This window comes from Carassius carassius, chromosome 34, assembly GCF_963082965.1.
Source record: "Carassius carassius chromosome 34, fCarCar2.1, whole genome shotgun sequence".
NCBI classification, from domain to species: Eukaryota; Metazoa; Chordata; class Actinopteri; order Cypriniformes; family Cyprinidae; genus Carassius; species Carassius carassius.
Genome location: NC_081788.1, coordinates 19801536 through 19819841, shown reverse-complemented (window position 1 = coordinate 19819841; position 18306 = coordinate 19801536). Strand labels below are relative to the sequence as shown.

General features: G+C 35.6%; 2 protein-coding genes across 2 annotated transcripts in view; one reads left to right on the top strand and one right to left on the bottom strand.

Annotated features, from left to right (window-relative positions):
- Positions 1–2173: 2173 nt before the first annotated feature.
- LOC132114652 (G-protein coupled receptor 37-like 1) lies at positions 2174–5056 on the bottom strand. Its single transcript, XM_059522886.1, has 2 exons — positions 4285–5056; positions 2174–3450 (listed from the first exon to the last, which is right to left on the bottom strand). The coding sequence occupies exons 1-2, from the start codon at positions 4891–4893 to the stop codon at positions 2608–2610; spliced, it is 1452 nt and encodes a 483-aa protein (XP_059378869.1). The 5' UTR covers positions 4894–5056; the 3' UTR covers positions 2174–2607.
- Positions 5057–9518: 4462 nt separating this feature from the next.
- LOC132114653 (inositol 1,4,5-trisphosphate receptor type 3-like) overlaps positions 9519–18306 on the top strand; it is a 31176-nt gene continuing 22388 nt past the window's right edge. Inside the window, exons 1-12 of the mRNA XM_059522887.1 lie at positions 9519–9961; positions 11110–11180; positions 11997–12118; positions 12315–12401; positions 13880–14038; positions 15784–15882; positions 16139–16222; positions 16371–16517; positions 16908–17003; positions 17089–17127; positions 17325–17464; positions 17599–17698. Of these exons, the coding sequence (XP_059378870.1) occupies positions 9870–9961; positions 11110–11180; positions 11997–12118; positions 12315–12401; positions 13880–14038; positions 15784–15882; positions 16139–16222; positions 16371–16517; positions 16908–17003; positions 17089–17127; positions 17325–17464; positions 17599–17698 (1236 nt within the window). The 5' untranslated portion in view covers positions 9519–9869. The remainder of the gene's footprint in view (positions 9962–11109; positions 11181–11996; positions 12119–12314; positions 12402–13879; positions 14039–15783; positions 15883–16138; positions 16223–16370; positions 16518–16907; positions 17004–17088; positions 17128–17324; positions 17465–17598; positions 17699–18306) is intronic.

The window sequence follows — 18306 nt, the reverse complement described above, 5'->3', positions numbered from 1 at the left end:
ATGCTGCATTCAATTTTATCTTTAGACGGTAAATTTAGATTTCAAATTGATTTTAGAACTGTTGAAATTACTGTATGTAACGCAAGTACTTTATAAGTAACTGTAGGCCCTAATTAAATGACCTAAAATTAGCAGTAATCCCTTACTTAGTAACGCGTTACAACCAACACTGATTACTGCTGTATCCTTGTTACCGCTTTTCCTTCATCAGGTTAGTAACGGACTAAAATTCAGTTGAGATGGAGCATAGCCAGGGCACATCAACTGTATCTTTAGAGATCCAGTTAACACTTGGTATTAGTTCAAGTGCATTGCAAGTCTGGCTTTTAAATAGATTTACAATAAATAAATCACATTAAATTTTAAAACTATAAGGTGTTGTTGTGTTGACTAATCAGTCAGTCTCACTTTTTATCTTGGAGCATGACGTCAAATATATGTTTGTCTAGTGGCAGATGTATCTCTTGTTCAAAATCAGATTGTCCTGGATGTGACCTCAATAAGAACTCATGACAGTGCACATCTAATGTGAGCTGTTATGCTTAATTGGACAATGAAATAGAGTAAATTTGAATGCAATTGAATTAACATGAAGTAAATCACAATTGTACTTTCCAAATCCAAATGTGAACATTAGAACTACCTCTTTTAATGTATTTTTTATTTTATTTTATTTTCTTATTCTACTTTTACTGTAGTATAATGCTTCCTGTCATATTGGCATTGAGTGTTGTGAAGAGATTTGTTGATTTGTGGCAGAAACTTCATTACAGAGAACAGAGCCTCGTCTGTTCTCCTGCAGTCATTATGGACCTCCTCAATTCTCTAATGAGGCCATTCTCTACCTCTCTCACTTGAATCTCTGAAAGGCTCTGAGCACAAGCCAAAACCACAAGACAGAAGCAACAACCCCTGCAACAACACACGTCAGTCTAACCCAAACATTTTTATCTTTGATTTAGTTTATTATCTTGCACGGTTGACTGAATGTTAGATAATCAATTTTAAGATGAGTTTTTTGAGAGCCCATCTGAAAAAAAATAGCACATCTTTTATATGACTAATGACTCCTTTCAGTGTCTAAGCTTGCACTGTTCAGCACACCGACGAACATGACAAGCATACAAATGTTGAACTATTGACGAATTCTTTGATTCCTACATTGACAAGAAAAGGTGGCAAATCCAAGTGGTTTTTTTGTTCACACTAGGCCATTCTGGAAAAAACACGTGAATTTTTAGACGGTATCTTGGCAACTCAGCCGTAGTCTGGCTATTGATATTCACAGTAGACGCTTCCATCTACTTTTCAGAACAATAGAAACCTTATGGGAATGAGGAAACCAAGTCTGCAAGGACAAATCTTCTCCCTCAGGCCTTGATGGACAATTTTGAAATTAGTACAACTCTTGACACTATTTCTTGTAATTTCAAAGATGAATGAGACAACATAAATTATTTAAAGGTATTTATTGAATAGAGTTTAATAAACTGTTTATGGACTTTTAAAAGAATTTGCTTATGAAAGCAGCTATGTGCAAAAGTTACAATAGTCCCTTGAGGAGGTACACCATTCAATTTCTGTCTTTTTGTCTCACCGTACTACATGAAGGGGCTCAAAAAGCTAGTTTGCTTTCAGAGATGATCTATTTACATTCTAATACAGCTGAGTGCTTATATACAGAAATTCACAATCAACAGTGTAGACCAATTTTCAGTCATTATGAAAAAAGCGGCATTAATTAAAATTAGTGATAAATAGCATTTGCCTGAGTTACAGACAAAAACTCCTTAAATTTTTGTTTCATGAGTTTTCCTATTATATGAACAAGATGATGTGTTATTTGTGATCTGGTAGTATTCACTGCATTTCTGATCTCACAGAGTGCTTAGCTAAACATTTATACACTCAGAGCTATGTGTAAAATTCATAATTGTTTGTACAGAAAAGTAGAACTATGTATGTGGAACATCTGAAGTCAAAATCACAATGACTTAATGGAGACCCTGGTGATATATTAAGTGGAAAGTTCACCCAACAATCGAAATTCACCCCCTCATGTTGTTCAAACCCTGTATGACTCCCTTTCTTCTGCAGAATACAAAAGTGGATACAATTAAAAATAGTTTTTTTCATTTCATTCATTCATTTCATTCAGTCACTGAAACCCATTGGTTTCCACTGTATGGACATAAACATGAAGACGTCTTTTAAAATATCTTCTTTTGTGTTCTACAGATAAAAAATACACGAGGGGGAGTAAATTATTGGGTGAATTATCCTTTCAAGAATTTATAGGTACATTGAGCCATCCTGAGATATTATGGAATGAATCTTCAGATTTATGAACATAATTTAGAGTGAATTAGCCTTCAGATGCCAAACTTAGAGCTTAGATCTTAACTAAAAATGTTTTTTCCCAGTAAGTTTGTACCAAAACCAAAATTGCAAATTGGCCTCAGATTTGTTGAACAAAGCTAACTTGCTCCAACATAACAGTAAGAACTGCTAATGTAAAGATGGCCACTTGTGGATAACGAGAAGAAGGTAGGTTGTAGATTCCATGTCGTCTCATGATGTCATCACTTAGGGACGGGATCCGCCTACTCAGCTGCCAATGGACAAGATGGTTGTACTGTCCTTGGCTTTGTCAAAAAAAATGGAGGACATGTCATTGGTGGTCTTGAGCTTGCCTTCAGCGACATTTTGGGTAGATGAAGAGTTGCTCGGTTGGCATTCCTCACAGCAGCAGCAGCAACAGTCCATGAAGGCCTGTCCCAGAGACTTGCACAGGCAAAGCAGCAGCACTGGTGTCACAGATGACTTAAAGAACAGAAAGAACTGGTTTATGAGGGCCAGAAGAGAAGTCACCTCCTCAGACACCTGGATGGGAGCATACGCCAATGTCAGGTTGCAAACGTTCTCTGGCAGCGTACAGACACCATATACTACGGCTAGAGCCATGACCGTGCAGTTGAGCTGCCGTTCGACTTGCTGAGCGTGCTGAAGCTTTTGTTTTTTGGATTGAGATTGCTCCTCGGGCCGCTTAAGAGAACTTCTGCTCCCGCCGGATACATGACAGGTGGCCAGCTGACAGAGCAGGGTGAAGACAACGGGCAGACAGAAGTAACAACCGAAGTACCACCACATGCGTGCGTCGTGGTAGTTGATAATTAGAGAATAGATGGATTCGGGGAGATCTGGATATGGACTCATGATGCAGGTGTCCACTTGGTCACCCAGACTAGGTGGTGTCACCTGATGCAGCTGCCACAGGAGCAGCTCAGGAGCCGCTAGCACCATGGAGCCAATCCAAACCACCGCCAGCTTAGCCAGGACCTTCTGACATCGCTCAACTCGTCGGGCCTTTGGCATGGAGCTTGTTGCAGCGTGGAAACGGTCAATGCCCAAAGCACACAGACTGAAGGTTGTCACACCAAGAGAGGTTACCTGTAGGGTGTGCAAAACAATCATTATTGTTATAATTACATATGTTTGTGTTTTCATGATGTTTCATGATGTTCAGTAAAAATAACTTATTAGAGTAGGGATGCATCCATATTAAAGTTGTGGTCAAAATAGTAAAGGCGCTAATTATTTTCATGTTACTTGAAATGCTATTATTATTAAATATAATATAAATATATAGATATATAATGACATAGATAGTAGTATTTTAAGAGATTGAGTTAGGCTACAAAAATAAAATAAAATAAATGCTACAAGTGAATTTAGGATTCAGAACAGTTTAATATAAAGGCTGAGAAACTGATATTCATTTAAAATTTGATAAAAATGTAACGTTACTAATTAAGTTACTAATAATACCAGCTTACTTAAAGTTAAAATTACTAGATAAACTTTAAATGAACATTAGATGATGACAAAGGTAACTGATAGGATAAAATAAGGTGAAATGCACAATTAAATGTCCTATATTGATCAAAATGATAAATCAAAAATCTGTAACATTGTCAAATAATATATAACCGATATGGGTGTACGTCCCTCTTGACTGTCATAAATAGTAATCATAAAGATTTACATGTAGATTTGTAAGGATTTTTAGGTGACATGGGTTTTACAGGGTTATGTAACATGGTATGCAGTGTTAGAAATCCAGAATTAATACTGTATCTATCTGAATTTAAAAGTTCCTTAATTAAAAATATTAGCACTAGCTAAACTTTGGCCACATTTAAGATATATTTTTCAGATACATTAGACCATGAGAAATTGATCAAGACTGAATGTGAACTTGACTGTGCCTTAGAAGGGCCTCACCTCTATGTAAGGCACAACTCTGCAGGAGAAATCTCCCAGCAGCCTCTTATTGGTGAGTTCGTTAAAGACCACCACAGGCAGACAGAAGCACAAAACCAGAAAATCCCAAAAAGCCAGACTTGCAAGAAAGTAATTCCATGTGCTCCTCATGAAGTAATTTTGCCACACAATGCACATTACCGCCAGATTACCCACGATCCCGAAGGCAAACACCACAAAAGCCAAAAAGAGAATCCCATAAGCACTGTAAGAGCTGTCAGTGATGGGAAACAAAGGATTGTAGATTTTTGTGATGCTCCTTTTGGTTGGATCACCGATGGGAACCTGTTCACTGGTCATTTCAGTGCGGTTTCCATCTTCAGCCACTGACGAATTGGCCATCTCTGTGAAGGGCAAAGGACTTGTAGTTTGTGTGACCATGGTTCCTTTATCATCATCTTCCACACTGAGCACATCTTGCGGTGTGCTTTCTTGTGAATCATCTTGATTAAAACTATTCTCACCAACAGTTGTCTTGTCTTGACTTCCTCTTTTTCCTTCTGAAGCACAAGCACTCAGAAGCAAAGCCAGTGTCATAAGATAAATCAATTTATAATCTCTTATCCCCATCTTCAAGGTTAAGTCCAGTTACGTACAAGTCAAAGGAAATTGCTTCAGAAGCAGAAACTAAAAAACAGATGGCAGAGGCTGAAGTAAAGACCCCGATGAAGGCACTGCTGCTGTTTGAGATCCCTTGTGCCAAAAGGCTCTGTGTCCTGCAGTGACCAGAGAGTAGCTCTCTTATCAAAGCTATGGATGGCTGCTCCCTCTCAATAGGGGTCCATAGAATCACACCCCCTTTTGCTGTTCTCCCTCACTGACTGATGGGTGTGATTGCCCTCTGCTGGCATTAAAATTCTGTTTTAAAGTGCTATAATTTCACTACAATTTACTAAACTTAGAGTTTTTAACATTACTATTAAAGTGCAAGTAATAAAACTAGTTTTAAAGCTGTGGTGAATTAAAGAGATTAAATAAAATACTTAAATGCACATGCTACCAGTCAGAAGTCTGGAATAATAAATTTTTACAGTCAGTGATGCAACCCGCACAGACACAGATTAAAAAGCATTGAAGAAACAAAATTGTGAAATAATAATAATTAAAAAGATTGCTTTGTAACGAGCTGATTTACCCTTTTCTGACTAAATATGAGTTAAATTTTTGTGTATCTAAGAAAACAAAAGAGAGAATTCCTTAGCAAATAGAATGGTTGGCTGAAGAGACAGCACCCCTCCCCTGCTGGCCCCAGTACTGTAGCTGTGAACTTCAATATGTCAATACACTTTATCCTGGTTAGATAAACTTTTAAACATAACATGACTCAAGTTATCATGTCTGATCTTCTAGAAATCTAGATTAGAATGGATTAGAAGATTGGATTGGTTCCAGAGAAGATTTTATTACATTTAATGTTATTAAAGTAAAAAAATACCATCGCTATCTCTGTGTTTGATCTTCATCAGTATGATATGTGTTGAGTAGAGTTTGAGATACAAACACTTTCTTGTATGAATACATTACCTTTGACTGAAAATGCTTTTTTTTTTTTGCTGCAGTTCCTGTCTGGGGACTGGAGAGGCCGCAGATTAAAACAAAAAATACAGACACCGATAGCCATAGTTTACACATCAACCCTTCACAGACCACGAGTATTAAAATGAGTAAGTGCATGAAAACTGAACACATCCAAATGCACTGTGTGCCAAAACGTGTCACCCACACACTTTCAAAATTCTTCTGATGTAGTAAACAGTTTGCATGTGTATAATGCTTAGTACAGTAACACTAACAACGTAAGGGTGACATGGTGCTAGTGATTCAGAAATGTCTTCTTTCTCTTCCCTTTTGGGTTGTGCATAATGTATTTGTATGACATCATTCATTAATTTTTAAATATGCCTAATTCTGAAATCCATTATGTTACCAAAGATGTTCACATGCAGAAAGCTAACTTTGCTCAAGATTATTTGCTCTAGATACAGTATATGACTTAAGATAAGCGGATGTCAATAATATTATTCTCTGTTTTTGGTTCTCGATGGCTACTTAGCAATGGTTCTCATGGAAATTGGCAATGTAACAGTTTTGTATGTGACTGTAAATAATTGACTATATTTATTAAAATGTAAAATGCTCTGCGTAAGTGTCATCACAGTTCTTTTTACACTGGAGTCAAAGCATTTATGGCTGCTAAACTCTGAAGCGTGATGCTTCATGGGCAGTAATGTTACTGAAACAGGAAGGAGTGGCACATTTACACATTTTGTGGGTATGAGTGGAGGATAGATTATCTATATGGATGTTATTATCTCTCGGCTCTACACTCACACACGTGCATAAAAAAGCAAAGAGCATCTTACATTTACAGCAAAATGTTTCCTAAATATTAACATCCCACCCACATCAGTCAGTAAGTGTCATGTGTGCACATTAGCCATCCTATAAATTAAGATAAAAAATGCATACATTTATATTGTCATAATATTTAGATACCATTTATTTAAAGTAATAAATAAAGAGTTGAAAATGAAATGTACTCACCCTCAGGCTATCCTAGATGAATTTGTTTCTTCATCTGAACAGATTTGGAGAAATTTACCATTACATCACTTGCTCCTCTGCAGTGAATGGGTGCAGAATGAGAGTCCAAACATCTGATAGAAACATTGCTATAATCCACAAGTAATCCACAGGTAATCCATACCACTCCAGTGCATCAGTTAACATCTTGTGAGGTGAGAAGCCTGCAGGTTTGTAAGAAACAATCCTTATCTAAATCTTGGATGGTCTTAGGGTGATTATGTTTTAAACAAAGTTTCTTTTTTCGGTGAACTGTTACTTTAAATACTAATCATATCATCATAATCATATGCAATTACATCACAAAACATAACATTTTGGTGCAGGGACTACAAAACCATAACATAGAATCAAAGTGCTTTAAGATATCTGATACCAACAGGAAATGTAACCTAATACTATTAATGAGTGCATCATTAGTGGTTACTCTAAGAGAGTTCGAGAGAATATTTCTGGGTTTTACTGTGCTACTTTTACAGGAAATGCATAATGTTTCATATCTGGGGAAAATGCTGATGGCGTTTCGATTTTTCATTATAATGGCAGCGTTTTTGAACTCAACAAATCGATGCTTTAAAACTGACAGAGGACATTTTTTGTGGTAATGAAGTTTTCCTCCTGTTTGATAAGTAGGCTGAGGCATTGTCAACGTCTCCCTGTGTCAATAAGGATATGAAGAACAAACTGTAGGTAAAGCTGGAGGATCCTTTGGTCATGTGCCTTAAGTGAGCATAGCATGCACACACACTTCTCAGGTAACACACCCTAACACCCATCTTTTTTTTTCTGTGCTACTCTCAGTTGTTATTTGGCTCATTCTTGAAGTGATTACTTTGAGTATTTATATAGTCATTTACAGCTCATGCAAGTTTTCGTCAGTTTCACCTGACTTTCTGTTAAAAGTCATTAGTATGCAGTCAGCCAAAATCTGTTCATGACCTCACCCTAATAGGGAGATCTGGGCTAAAAGTGAAATTTAACGAGGCAATGGAGGGTAGCAAATACCCTGTAAAATACTGGTTTTGGAGATAATGAGGCCATAGCTAAAGCTAGGAAAAAAATCCTTCTATGATGTCAGAGATTTTGTTATGGTTGCATGTGATTTGTTCACTGACTGAAGAGCTAATGAGAATAGAGTCAGCTCTTAGAGAAGCCAGCATTTTAGTTTTCTTTCAGTTATTCTATTTTAAATAATAACTGTAAAGTTAAAACATTTGCTAATGTGCAAAGTGGTTTTAAAGTAATATCATGACTGCAGATCTGAAAAGGTGTTGCTCAGTTCTGTGACTTCAGCAACACGTCTCACTTGTGTAAATACTGTTGTGCGCCAACATTCCCAAAATATGACAGTAATTACCCAACTAGAGTTTTTACATTTTAATCAGAAACACGGGGTGGCATAAGGAGAGAGAATGGGAAAGTCATAATAAACTTCTAATTGACTTTAAGCGCCAACCAGCAGTGCAAATCTAGCCACAATTGCATCCCATCTCTCCTGAAGCTCGATTTGAATGCAAATTTGCCTGGACAAACGTTTTGAATATGTGGAAACTCAGCTAAACATTCAGAAGTACTTGTTCACAGATGTGATTTTGCATGTCACAGATTTGTGCGTAGGTAGCTTTTCCTGCTGATTGTGTCATTTCCATGGCTCTGGTGAATAATCATTTTATATACCAACTAGACTAAGACATATTGTGACCTTTTCATACATGAATGGAAAGATGGATCGCACCTATTTTAGCTGTGAATCTAAAGCCTCTTAACAAAAACCACAACACATCAAAGTGTGAAACTCTCTTGCTATAACTGCCAGTACTACACTGAAAAATATAGAGCTGCTGGAGCATTAAATATTTATAAGATTATATTCTTGAAGTCTTTATTATTGTCTTTATAGATGCAAAGACATCTCTTGGTGGATCCGATTGATTTACTACTGAAGCTGAACTGGCCTATCAAAATGATGAAAAAATTAGATTGTGCATCTATGTTTAAACCAAGAGCCCCCTATTGTGTTGCTTAATATCATGTTTTGTCTCATGAACCGAAGCAGGAAATTTAGTCCGCGTTTATAAAATGAAAGGTTGGGTGTGCCTGTTTTTATAGAAGCCTGTGCCTCTATACAGCTATCTCATAAAGGAACTTTCTCATACTTTACCTAATCTGACCATTAATATATATATATTGTAACAAAGCTAGTCAGATTAAATACGAGTAAAAATAACATAACTTATAGAATATAACCTATTAACGGAATTTAATAAAAAAATAATTTGTTATATTACGCAACAGTTACACGGCACAAAAATATATATTTATTTAAACTTAAAAATGATAGGTCATAAAACATACTTGTATTTTATATATAATAATAATTATATATATATATATATATATATATATATATATATATATATATATATATATATATATATATATATATATATATATATATATATATATATTATTTTTGTTTGTTTATCCTCGAAACCACAGAGTGAGCGAGCGACGCGTCAAATAGCTCATATTCTAATGAACAGGCTCACTGATTGTTTTAGTTTTCTTTTTCTGTCAGGGCTGTTGGTTACAGCGGGGTCGAGAGAGTGTATTCTTCCACGCAGTGCCTCCCCTATAGGCGTGTTTTGACTTGACAAAGTTACGCGTGCTTCCTGGTTTGAAGCACTATGACCTCAGGTACGCCGAAAACCTCCAACAACGAGTCCCTTCTGCTACTCGGACATCTGCGCTTTACATTCCCAGCTGCACATCCAAGCAGGGATTAACTTTTGCTGGGTTTCTCTCCTTTGCATGTTTTCCAGCTCTACCGGGATGCATTTGTACTTCAACTGTGGGTGAAGAGCGTGCCTACACCCGCTTTATCAGGAAGAGTTTGTAAGAAAAGTGTCCGGGCTTTTCAAGATCACACTCAAACGTCCAGGCTGCTGCTGTAGATAGCAAAGATGTCGGATTCAGCGTCCAGTTTTCTGCATGTGGGGGATATTGTCTCCCTGTATGCAGAAGGAACTGTCAATGGTTTCATAAGCACACTGGGGTAAGAGTTTTTCATTGACTTCTTTCTGTCTTCCTGCCTGCCTTCACCTCAGCCCAAGACTCTGCACAACACACAACTTTTATGTTTATTTAAAAGAGCAGTAAGTCATAGCCATCCTTGTGAAATTTCATGTCTCATCAGTTTATTATTAATTGTAGTCTTGAGAACTCAAGATGTTTGTTTTCTTCGCTAGTTGGCTGTACTGTGGCTTACTTTTACTCTGAGCTTTGATGTGTTTGAGTTTTTGGTTTGCAAAAGATCGAGAGCTGCACACAGGTGTTACAGTGCAGTTAACAACCTAGAATCACAATTTGAATCATATTTTGAATGATAGTAGGCAGACTGTATGACTGTTATATATTGGCTAATGTAAAGATCTCTATGTATGTGTGTATTATGCAAATTTTATATACTCAGGACATCTCATAAACTTTCTGGTCGACTAGACTTAGCTAAAATGTCTATTCAGATGGCTTCATTTGATGCCTGTGCTCCTAAATAAAAGCACAGCACAATCTTGAATTTACATTTACAGTGAAGCCTGTTGGTCTTTGAAGGGAGAGACCTTTTTAGTATTGTTCTCACTGGATGAACTTTTCAGCCCAGTTTACTGTTGTTTTAAGGTCAGGAGGAAACAGCTCCCCTGTTTTGGGTTCAGGCCAGATGCAAGAACAAAGGAGACGGTCATCTTAAAAAGCTAATTTTGTGCAGGAATGGCTCTCTGAAACCGCATTCATAAGTGTCCAGGGTTTTCCCTGGAGCTGTTTCAGCCATTCAGGCTCGCACGTGTCTTATTGAACTGGCGTGGCAGCCTATAAACATGTTTTAACCTGTTTCCTAGAAACCCTCAAAGGCTGCTGTAGTTAGTTGCAGGCTAGCCTAAGGGTATTATTGAATAGGATTGCATATCTATAATATAACATAATTACACCTTAAAGGCACTTTGGCAAAGCATTTGGACCTTATTATTTAAAGTATTTAGCAGGATGTCCACCAGAAGTCTGTAGAAATGAAGAAATTTGTGTTCCAGGCCAGGACTGAAGTTCTTTAAGAGTTCATGACCCATAATTCTTTATGATACTGATATGCCTCTCGAAGGCTTTGTAGAATTGTTTTATTGAGTGTGAGCCTTGTGTTTACCTTCCCAGGCTGGTGGATGACCGTTGTGTCGTGGAGCCAGCAGGTGGAGATCTAGACAACCCTCCCAAAAAATTCAGAGGTATTTTATAGTTTTTAAAATAATGTTATTCCAGAATGATTATTACATACTGTAACTCTGTGGAAGTCTTTATTCTGAATGGTAAGTCGTGCATACAACCTTTCATTGATAGCTAGACGTTTGTGGTCCTCAGAGAGAAATTAAAAATAAGAAGACATTTGACATTTTAGCTAAATATGCTACCTACAGTAGTCTGACTAGTCTGTATAATAGCTTGAATTGCAGATTAATCATAATATATTAAGTAATACTGTATTGTTCCAGTGTTTGTCTTGTTGCAAGGCCAGTTGTTTTCTAAATATAATGAACTAATGAAATAAATCTAATATGTTTTAATTTGATTAAAACTATTTTATTTGTTTCAGCTACCCATAACAACAGTGGTTCAGTCAGTCATTTCACAAATGTGAAAAAGTATGGCTGGGTTTGAGTTACCTGGTATTGCTAGGTTTTATTTATTTAGTCCTGTTGAGCAAACTGCTATCTATGTTGGTAACTAACTGGGTCAACAATGCAGTGAAGTAACCTCAAACCATAACCTCCCCAACCCATTAAGTTCAGATCTGATCTGCAGATGATTCAAAAGTTTAGTTGGATCAAATGTGAGCAAATAAAAAATTATTTTGTCCCGTCCAAAGCAAATTTTAAATATTGCTTTTATTATTTCCCCAAAATTCAGTATTTAGAGACTTTATTGGTCTCACAAGAACAGTCAACAAATAAAAAAGAAAAAAATCACATTTTCCAAACTAGGTACGCAAACAGCTGATACAAATGTTATTTATTTATTTAGTAATTTTTTTTTTTTTGATCTAGATTGCCTCTTTAAGGTTTATCCCATGAACCGATATTCTGCCCAGAAACAGTTCTGGAAGGCTAAACAGGCAAAGCACGAAAAGGATAAGATTGGAGACATGGTGCTTCTTCAGAAATTGCAGGTAAGTCACAAACAATTCTGTTGAATTTAGATCGACAACAGAATTCACCTTTGGTTTTTAATTACAGTTGTGAGCAAAGAGAAATCCGATGGATTTATTAACATGTTTGCTGTGACAAATTTCGTATGATGATTGACATTTGAACTACTTGCAGTTCTTTGTTACTCATTTGTTTTTGTTTTGGTTTGTGTCAAAGCATGCAGCTAATCTGGAACAAAAGCAGAATGAAGCTGAGAACAAAAAGGTCCATGGGGATGTGATAAAATATGGCAATGTCATTCAGGTGAGAATCTGCATTTAGAAAAAAGATACCTGTTAATTAGTTGCTAATGCAGTCAGTGTGATCTGAAGTTTTTTTTACAGGCTGTTTGTCCATAAATCCATCTTGGCTCGTTTTTTTTTTGTATTTATATTTCACGTTAGAAAAGTATATTTTCCCCCCAAACATTTCTTCATGAAATTGAAGCTCCATTTTATAATTAAGTTAAAACTCACAAAATCAGTAGAGGTTTTGTAAGGTTATGTAAAGAAACCGCTGTCTTGTCCAGACAGATAGACCTAAGTGCAAAACCATCCAATTCCTTTTAAAGAGGAGTAGAAATGTGCAGTTCTGTGATGTAAACCTTGATTCTAGATACAAAATATTAAGAATGATCCTAGTCACCCGACGTAATCATGCATTTCATTCAAGATTCAAGGTGCACCAATAACGATGGCCTCTACAAAAATAAAAGACCTGTACTTGAAATTTTTAGCTGTAAAAAAAAAAAAAGTCATCATGCTTCTGTAATATGGGGACTTTGGGAATTGACTGGATCTTGAAAAGTGGGTGGTTTCTTTTTTTAGAATAGGTCAGTGTAAATGGCTAGACATGGTCTGTATACGACATTTGGAGCTGGGTTAGTAATATTAGCTGGAAATCTTTTGAATAAAGATAGATAACACAGACAAATATTTAATTTCTTTGGAATAATATGCTTCAATGAAATTTTTCCAAGTATGTGTATAAATAAACTTAAGGAAGTCACTTTAGATTTTTTGTTGACTTATGTAGACATGCTGAGTTTGTTAATGGGTCACAGCTATACCCGCACATCTTTATCTTAGCAAAAAAGAAATGTGTTTCCTCCCTGGTAGTGACGTCAGTTACAGATAATTGCCTACAGCAATGCTACACTATAGGAAACAAAGTCTTTTCCTGTTACTTTAGGGTATCCTAAAATAAATAGGAGCTTCCCATGTCCAGTGATTCCTGTGGGTTAAAGCCAACATGCATTTATTGAATTTTTTAATTTTAGCAATTTATAGTCATCAGCTCTGTTTACTTCCATTCAGCAAGCAAACAGTGGCAGAGAAGGTGCTAACATATTATAACATACCCATTCAAGATATTTGCAAGGTCTTTTTTTTAGTTAAAAAGGAAGTACTTTCTTCCTAAGAAGCTCTGTAGTAAGTGCAGCGCTGTGGAAATAAGCAATCAACCACAAAGGCTGTGTGGTAAAATGAGAGGGTGTTTTCGGCAAGATGGTCTCAAATGACTTGCATTTATAAGTCACAACAAAATGATTTAAGATGCAAACATTTAGTTAATAATTCAGTTTGTGAATTAAAATCATAATAGTTCTTTCGCCAAGTAATAAAGTGTCTTATTCGTATCACCAATCACAATCCTGTTTTAGAGCCTGGACTGTCCTTTTTATATTAAAGAAAGAGTTTACAGAATAAAAGTGTTTATTCTAATCAATGTTCATGTGTTTTCAGCTCCTGCACATGAAGAGCAACAAGTACTTGACCGTCAATAAGCGTCTTCCAGCGTTGCTGGAGAAGAACGCAATGCGTGTCACTCTTGATGGGACGGGGAATGAGGGATCCTGGCTTTTCATTCAACCTTTCTGGAAGCTCAGAGCCAATGGAGACAATGTAAATCACACATGCATAAGCAAGCACACAAGAAACACAAAAGTCACATAATATAAACTAGGCCTGCCACAATATCAACTTTTTGTTGTGCGAAATATTGCCACAGAAATAATAGCGATAAACAATATTATTGTAATTTTGAGACCATTTTATGCAACTGAACATATATATTCATAATATAAAAGCATAATAATGCAAGAAGGCTGACACACTTGCAATTCTTAAGAATATTTAGAACATAGAAATGAATTATTAAAATATTAGATAGCTTAAAAAACTTCAATAAATAGTAAATAAAAAAATTTCTAACAAAAAGTGCAAGGTAACTAAAAGAAAAAAAGACATATTCACAAATAACTTTAACTCTATGGATAATTTTCCATCTACAGATTTTTTCCCGGACCTTCTTTTTTTCTGTCAATTAAGGGTGCACAGTATTGCTGAAAAACACAATCCCTACTTAGCAGTTAGATGTCCATATGCATGAAGGCACAGGTCCCTAAATAAGGCCATTTTAAGTTCATTTGAACTAGTACCAACTTATGCACAAGAAACTGCAAAAAACACAGGTGCAAGTGAAATGCAAAATACATGGTGACATAAATTTTTTAGGTAAATATAATGGGCACTCTATTGCGTCACCAAATATTATTGTGGTCATGTACATTTATTGTGCGAGAAGTCGATATATTGATTATTGCAGGCCTAATATAAACAAGCTTATAAGAAGAAATCCCATCATTATGTGATCAGAGTCATATTTTACCCCAAAATAAGATTAAGAACTAGAAATTTGCATGAAGTTGAAGTTTTTAAATCCATTAAAATTTTTATGATTAGTTACAACTGAAACTAAAATTAAAACCATAAAAAAACATTTTCATTACTTGAAGTAAAATAAACATTAACTGAAATAAAATATAAAACCCTTTTTATTCAGCTAGTTTCCAAGGCAACATTTCTTATTAGAATTTATTTTAACATTATGTAATAAAATAACTGAAATTAAATGTATACACGACGTGAAAAAAATCCCACAACAAAATTACTGAAACTTAAAAAAATTAAAACACTAAAATAAAAAAATAAAAAATATATATTAGTAATGGTATGATACTAAAATAACACTGCTTCACCACAACTTCTGTGACTAATGTGAAAATAATGTACTACTGTAAAAAATATAAAAATGACTTAATATTTACATTATGCAGTATTTGTTTAATTTGTGATTAATTGAATACATTAATGTAATATTTTTACTGTAATACATAAAAATACAGCATTAATGATAGAAAATTATAGAAAGGAAAAATAATATAGAAAATAACATCCAGATTATTTTTATGACACAATCTTGTAAATCTTTGTAAACAACATCAGTTTTCTGTGTGTAAAAGGCTTTTTACATGTTTCGCAGTATAACCTTGCATGCTTTTTTGAGATTCAACTTTATACATATATAGATACGGCATATTTACCTGCACACCTAATTACACATCATAGTCTATACGAAGATAAGACACACATACTCTTGTGCACACAACCCACGTACACACTCACCAAGTTAGGTAAATGCATGCAAATGACCCTATATACATATAAACAGGTTTACCGAGCTAATCCGAATTTAAATGCTTCTCCCTTGTGTAAACTGATAGTGATGTACATATTTGCTTTTCAGATGTCTGTGGCCGTGACAGTCATATTGAACCTCTCACTGAATCGTTTAATCTCCATTTCAGGTAGTTGTTGGAGATAAGGTGATCCTGAATCCTGTGAATGCTGGACAGCCTCTCCATGCCAGTAGTTATGAGCTTCCCGATCACCCAGGGTGCAAAGAGGTGGGCCAGTTTGAAAAGACATGATCAGTTTGCCTTGAAGTTGTTTGTTAACATGACTCTGAAGTAGACAAATGGATTGTGGTGATTGTAAGCTGCCAAACAGATACATTTACCGCAAACTAGTAGTTGTCAATTTTCCAAAATGTACATGCTTTCTGAGATTAGTAATGCTTCCGTGAAGGAAAGTCAGCAAAATAAGCAGAAATAAGTGCTGTGTGCCATTTGTCTTTTTATAATGTAAGACTGCCCCCTACAGATCAATTCAGTCAACAGCAACACCAGCTGGAAGATCAGTCTGTTTATGATGTTCAGTGACCACAAAGATGAAGTCCTTAAGGGAGTAAGTGCAACGATCACATGCAAAAGTCATTGTTGCAAACCTGTACTGTAGTTCATGTAGATCAAGGTTTATGATATACAGCCAAAGCCAAGGCAGTTATGTTGACGTCTCATTAAATAAAAGTCATATTCATGCTGTTCATGCATAGGGAGACGTGGTGAGGCTCTTCCACGCAGAACAGGAGAAGTTTCTGACTTGTGATGAGTACAAGTCTAAGCTGCATGTGTTCCTGCGCACAACTCTGCGTCAGTCTGCTACTTCAGCCACCAGCTCCAATGCATTATGGGAGGTTGAGGTAAGAGCCTCCTCATAGATTGATTTAGCAGATTTCCTGCAGTTAATGTTAGGATTTAGATTCAGATGTGTGTCGTACTATATCCTCAAAAGAGCCAAATATATTATACAAAACAATGAATTTGCATTATAATTAGAAATGTATTAAAAATGGATTAATATTAATATGTTAACTGTTTTTAATTTCTTTGATGCTTTTATATATGAAGTATGCCATGTAGGATTTATAAAAAAAACCTTTTGTTTAAATCTTTTTATATGATGTGAAGTTGGAATCATGATAGATCAATTCTAATCAGGATTAAATGATCACAATCGTCTTTTTTTATTCTGAGGTGGAAAGGTGCCTCCATAGTGACCTAATGTTGGGTTGTTTGCTTGTTGGTTGTAGGTGGTTCACCATGATCCATGCCGTGGAGGAGCGGGACATTGGAACAGCCTTTACCGATTCAAACACTTGGCCACAGGAAACTATCTTGCTGCTGAGGTAAATTCCTCCACATTTATTGTAACCTGATATGTGGTTTAATTATATTAGAATCCCTTATTTACATGAATGATTTGTGTTGCAGGAGAATCCAGGTTATAAAGAAAACAGCAATGATATAGAGGTTGGTGTGACTTGTTGCTATATGGCATGGTAACACATGGAAAAACTTTCTGGTAGACATCTCACTGTAAGACTTGGATCAGGAATTCACGAGAAGTAAAAAATTAGATGCAAAGACTGTTCCTATCTTATGTGTTCTGAAAAGTGTTCTGAAACCTTTTCTCCCAGAAAGTCTCTGACTTGTTACTATGTCTGTAGGTGGATAGTAGCCGTATAAAGAGAAGCCTAGGAGAGAGGATAAAATACAAGCTAGTTGCAGTGCCTCATGGGAATGACATCGCCTCTCTGTTTGAGCTGGACCCCACCACACTGCAGAAGACTGATTCGTTTGTGCCACGGTATTCAATGCTATCCTGTACTCTCTCTCTCTCTCTATTTGTCTCGCTGCATCCTGTGGGATAAAGGAATTTGTTTGATTAAAAACTTGATTAACGGATTCCTCCTGCATATTCATCTTCTTGATTTCCAACAGAAATTCTTATGTTCGATTCCGTCACCTGTGCACAAACACTTGGATCCAAAGCACCAACATTCCCATCGACATTGATGAGGAGAGACCCATTCGATTAATGGTGAAAATCTTTCTCTCTACGTACAGTCTGTGTAACCGCAACATCTTAATTTAGATAAAACTGTTTATATTTATGTCCGAAGTATTAATTTAATTTTAAAACAGGTAGAATTAAAACATAAGTTGTATGTTTTACTAAAGATTTTAATTAATTAATTAATTTTTCTCTGCATTTGCTTGAGTGTTGTATATCACAGTTTAATAGTTAGTTAATTTTATTGCATTACCACTTAAATGTTTGGGGTCAGTCATATTTTAAAAATGTTTTTGAAAGCAATCTCTTATGCCCAGGCTACATTTATTTGATCAAAAATACATTCCAAATAATAATTTTGTCAAATATTATTACAATTTAAATTCATTTTGTATTTTGATATATTTACCTTACAAATTTTGTTTAATGTTATTCTATTTATTTTAATACTTTAAAAAATTTTAATTTATACCTCTGATGGCAAAGCTGAATTACATTTCTTATTTTTATCACTGTTGAAACGCTTGAGCTGCTTAATATTTTTGTGTAAAATACATTTATTTCAGGATTCTTTGATGAACAGAACCGCATTTATTTCTCTAAATGTTTATTTTAGTATTCACTTTTTCCTTCTC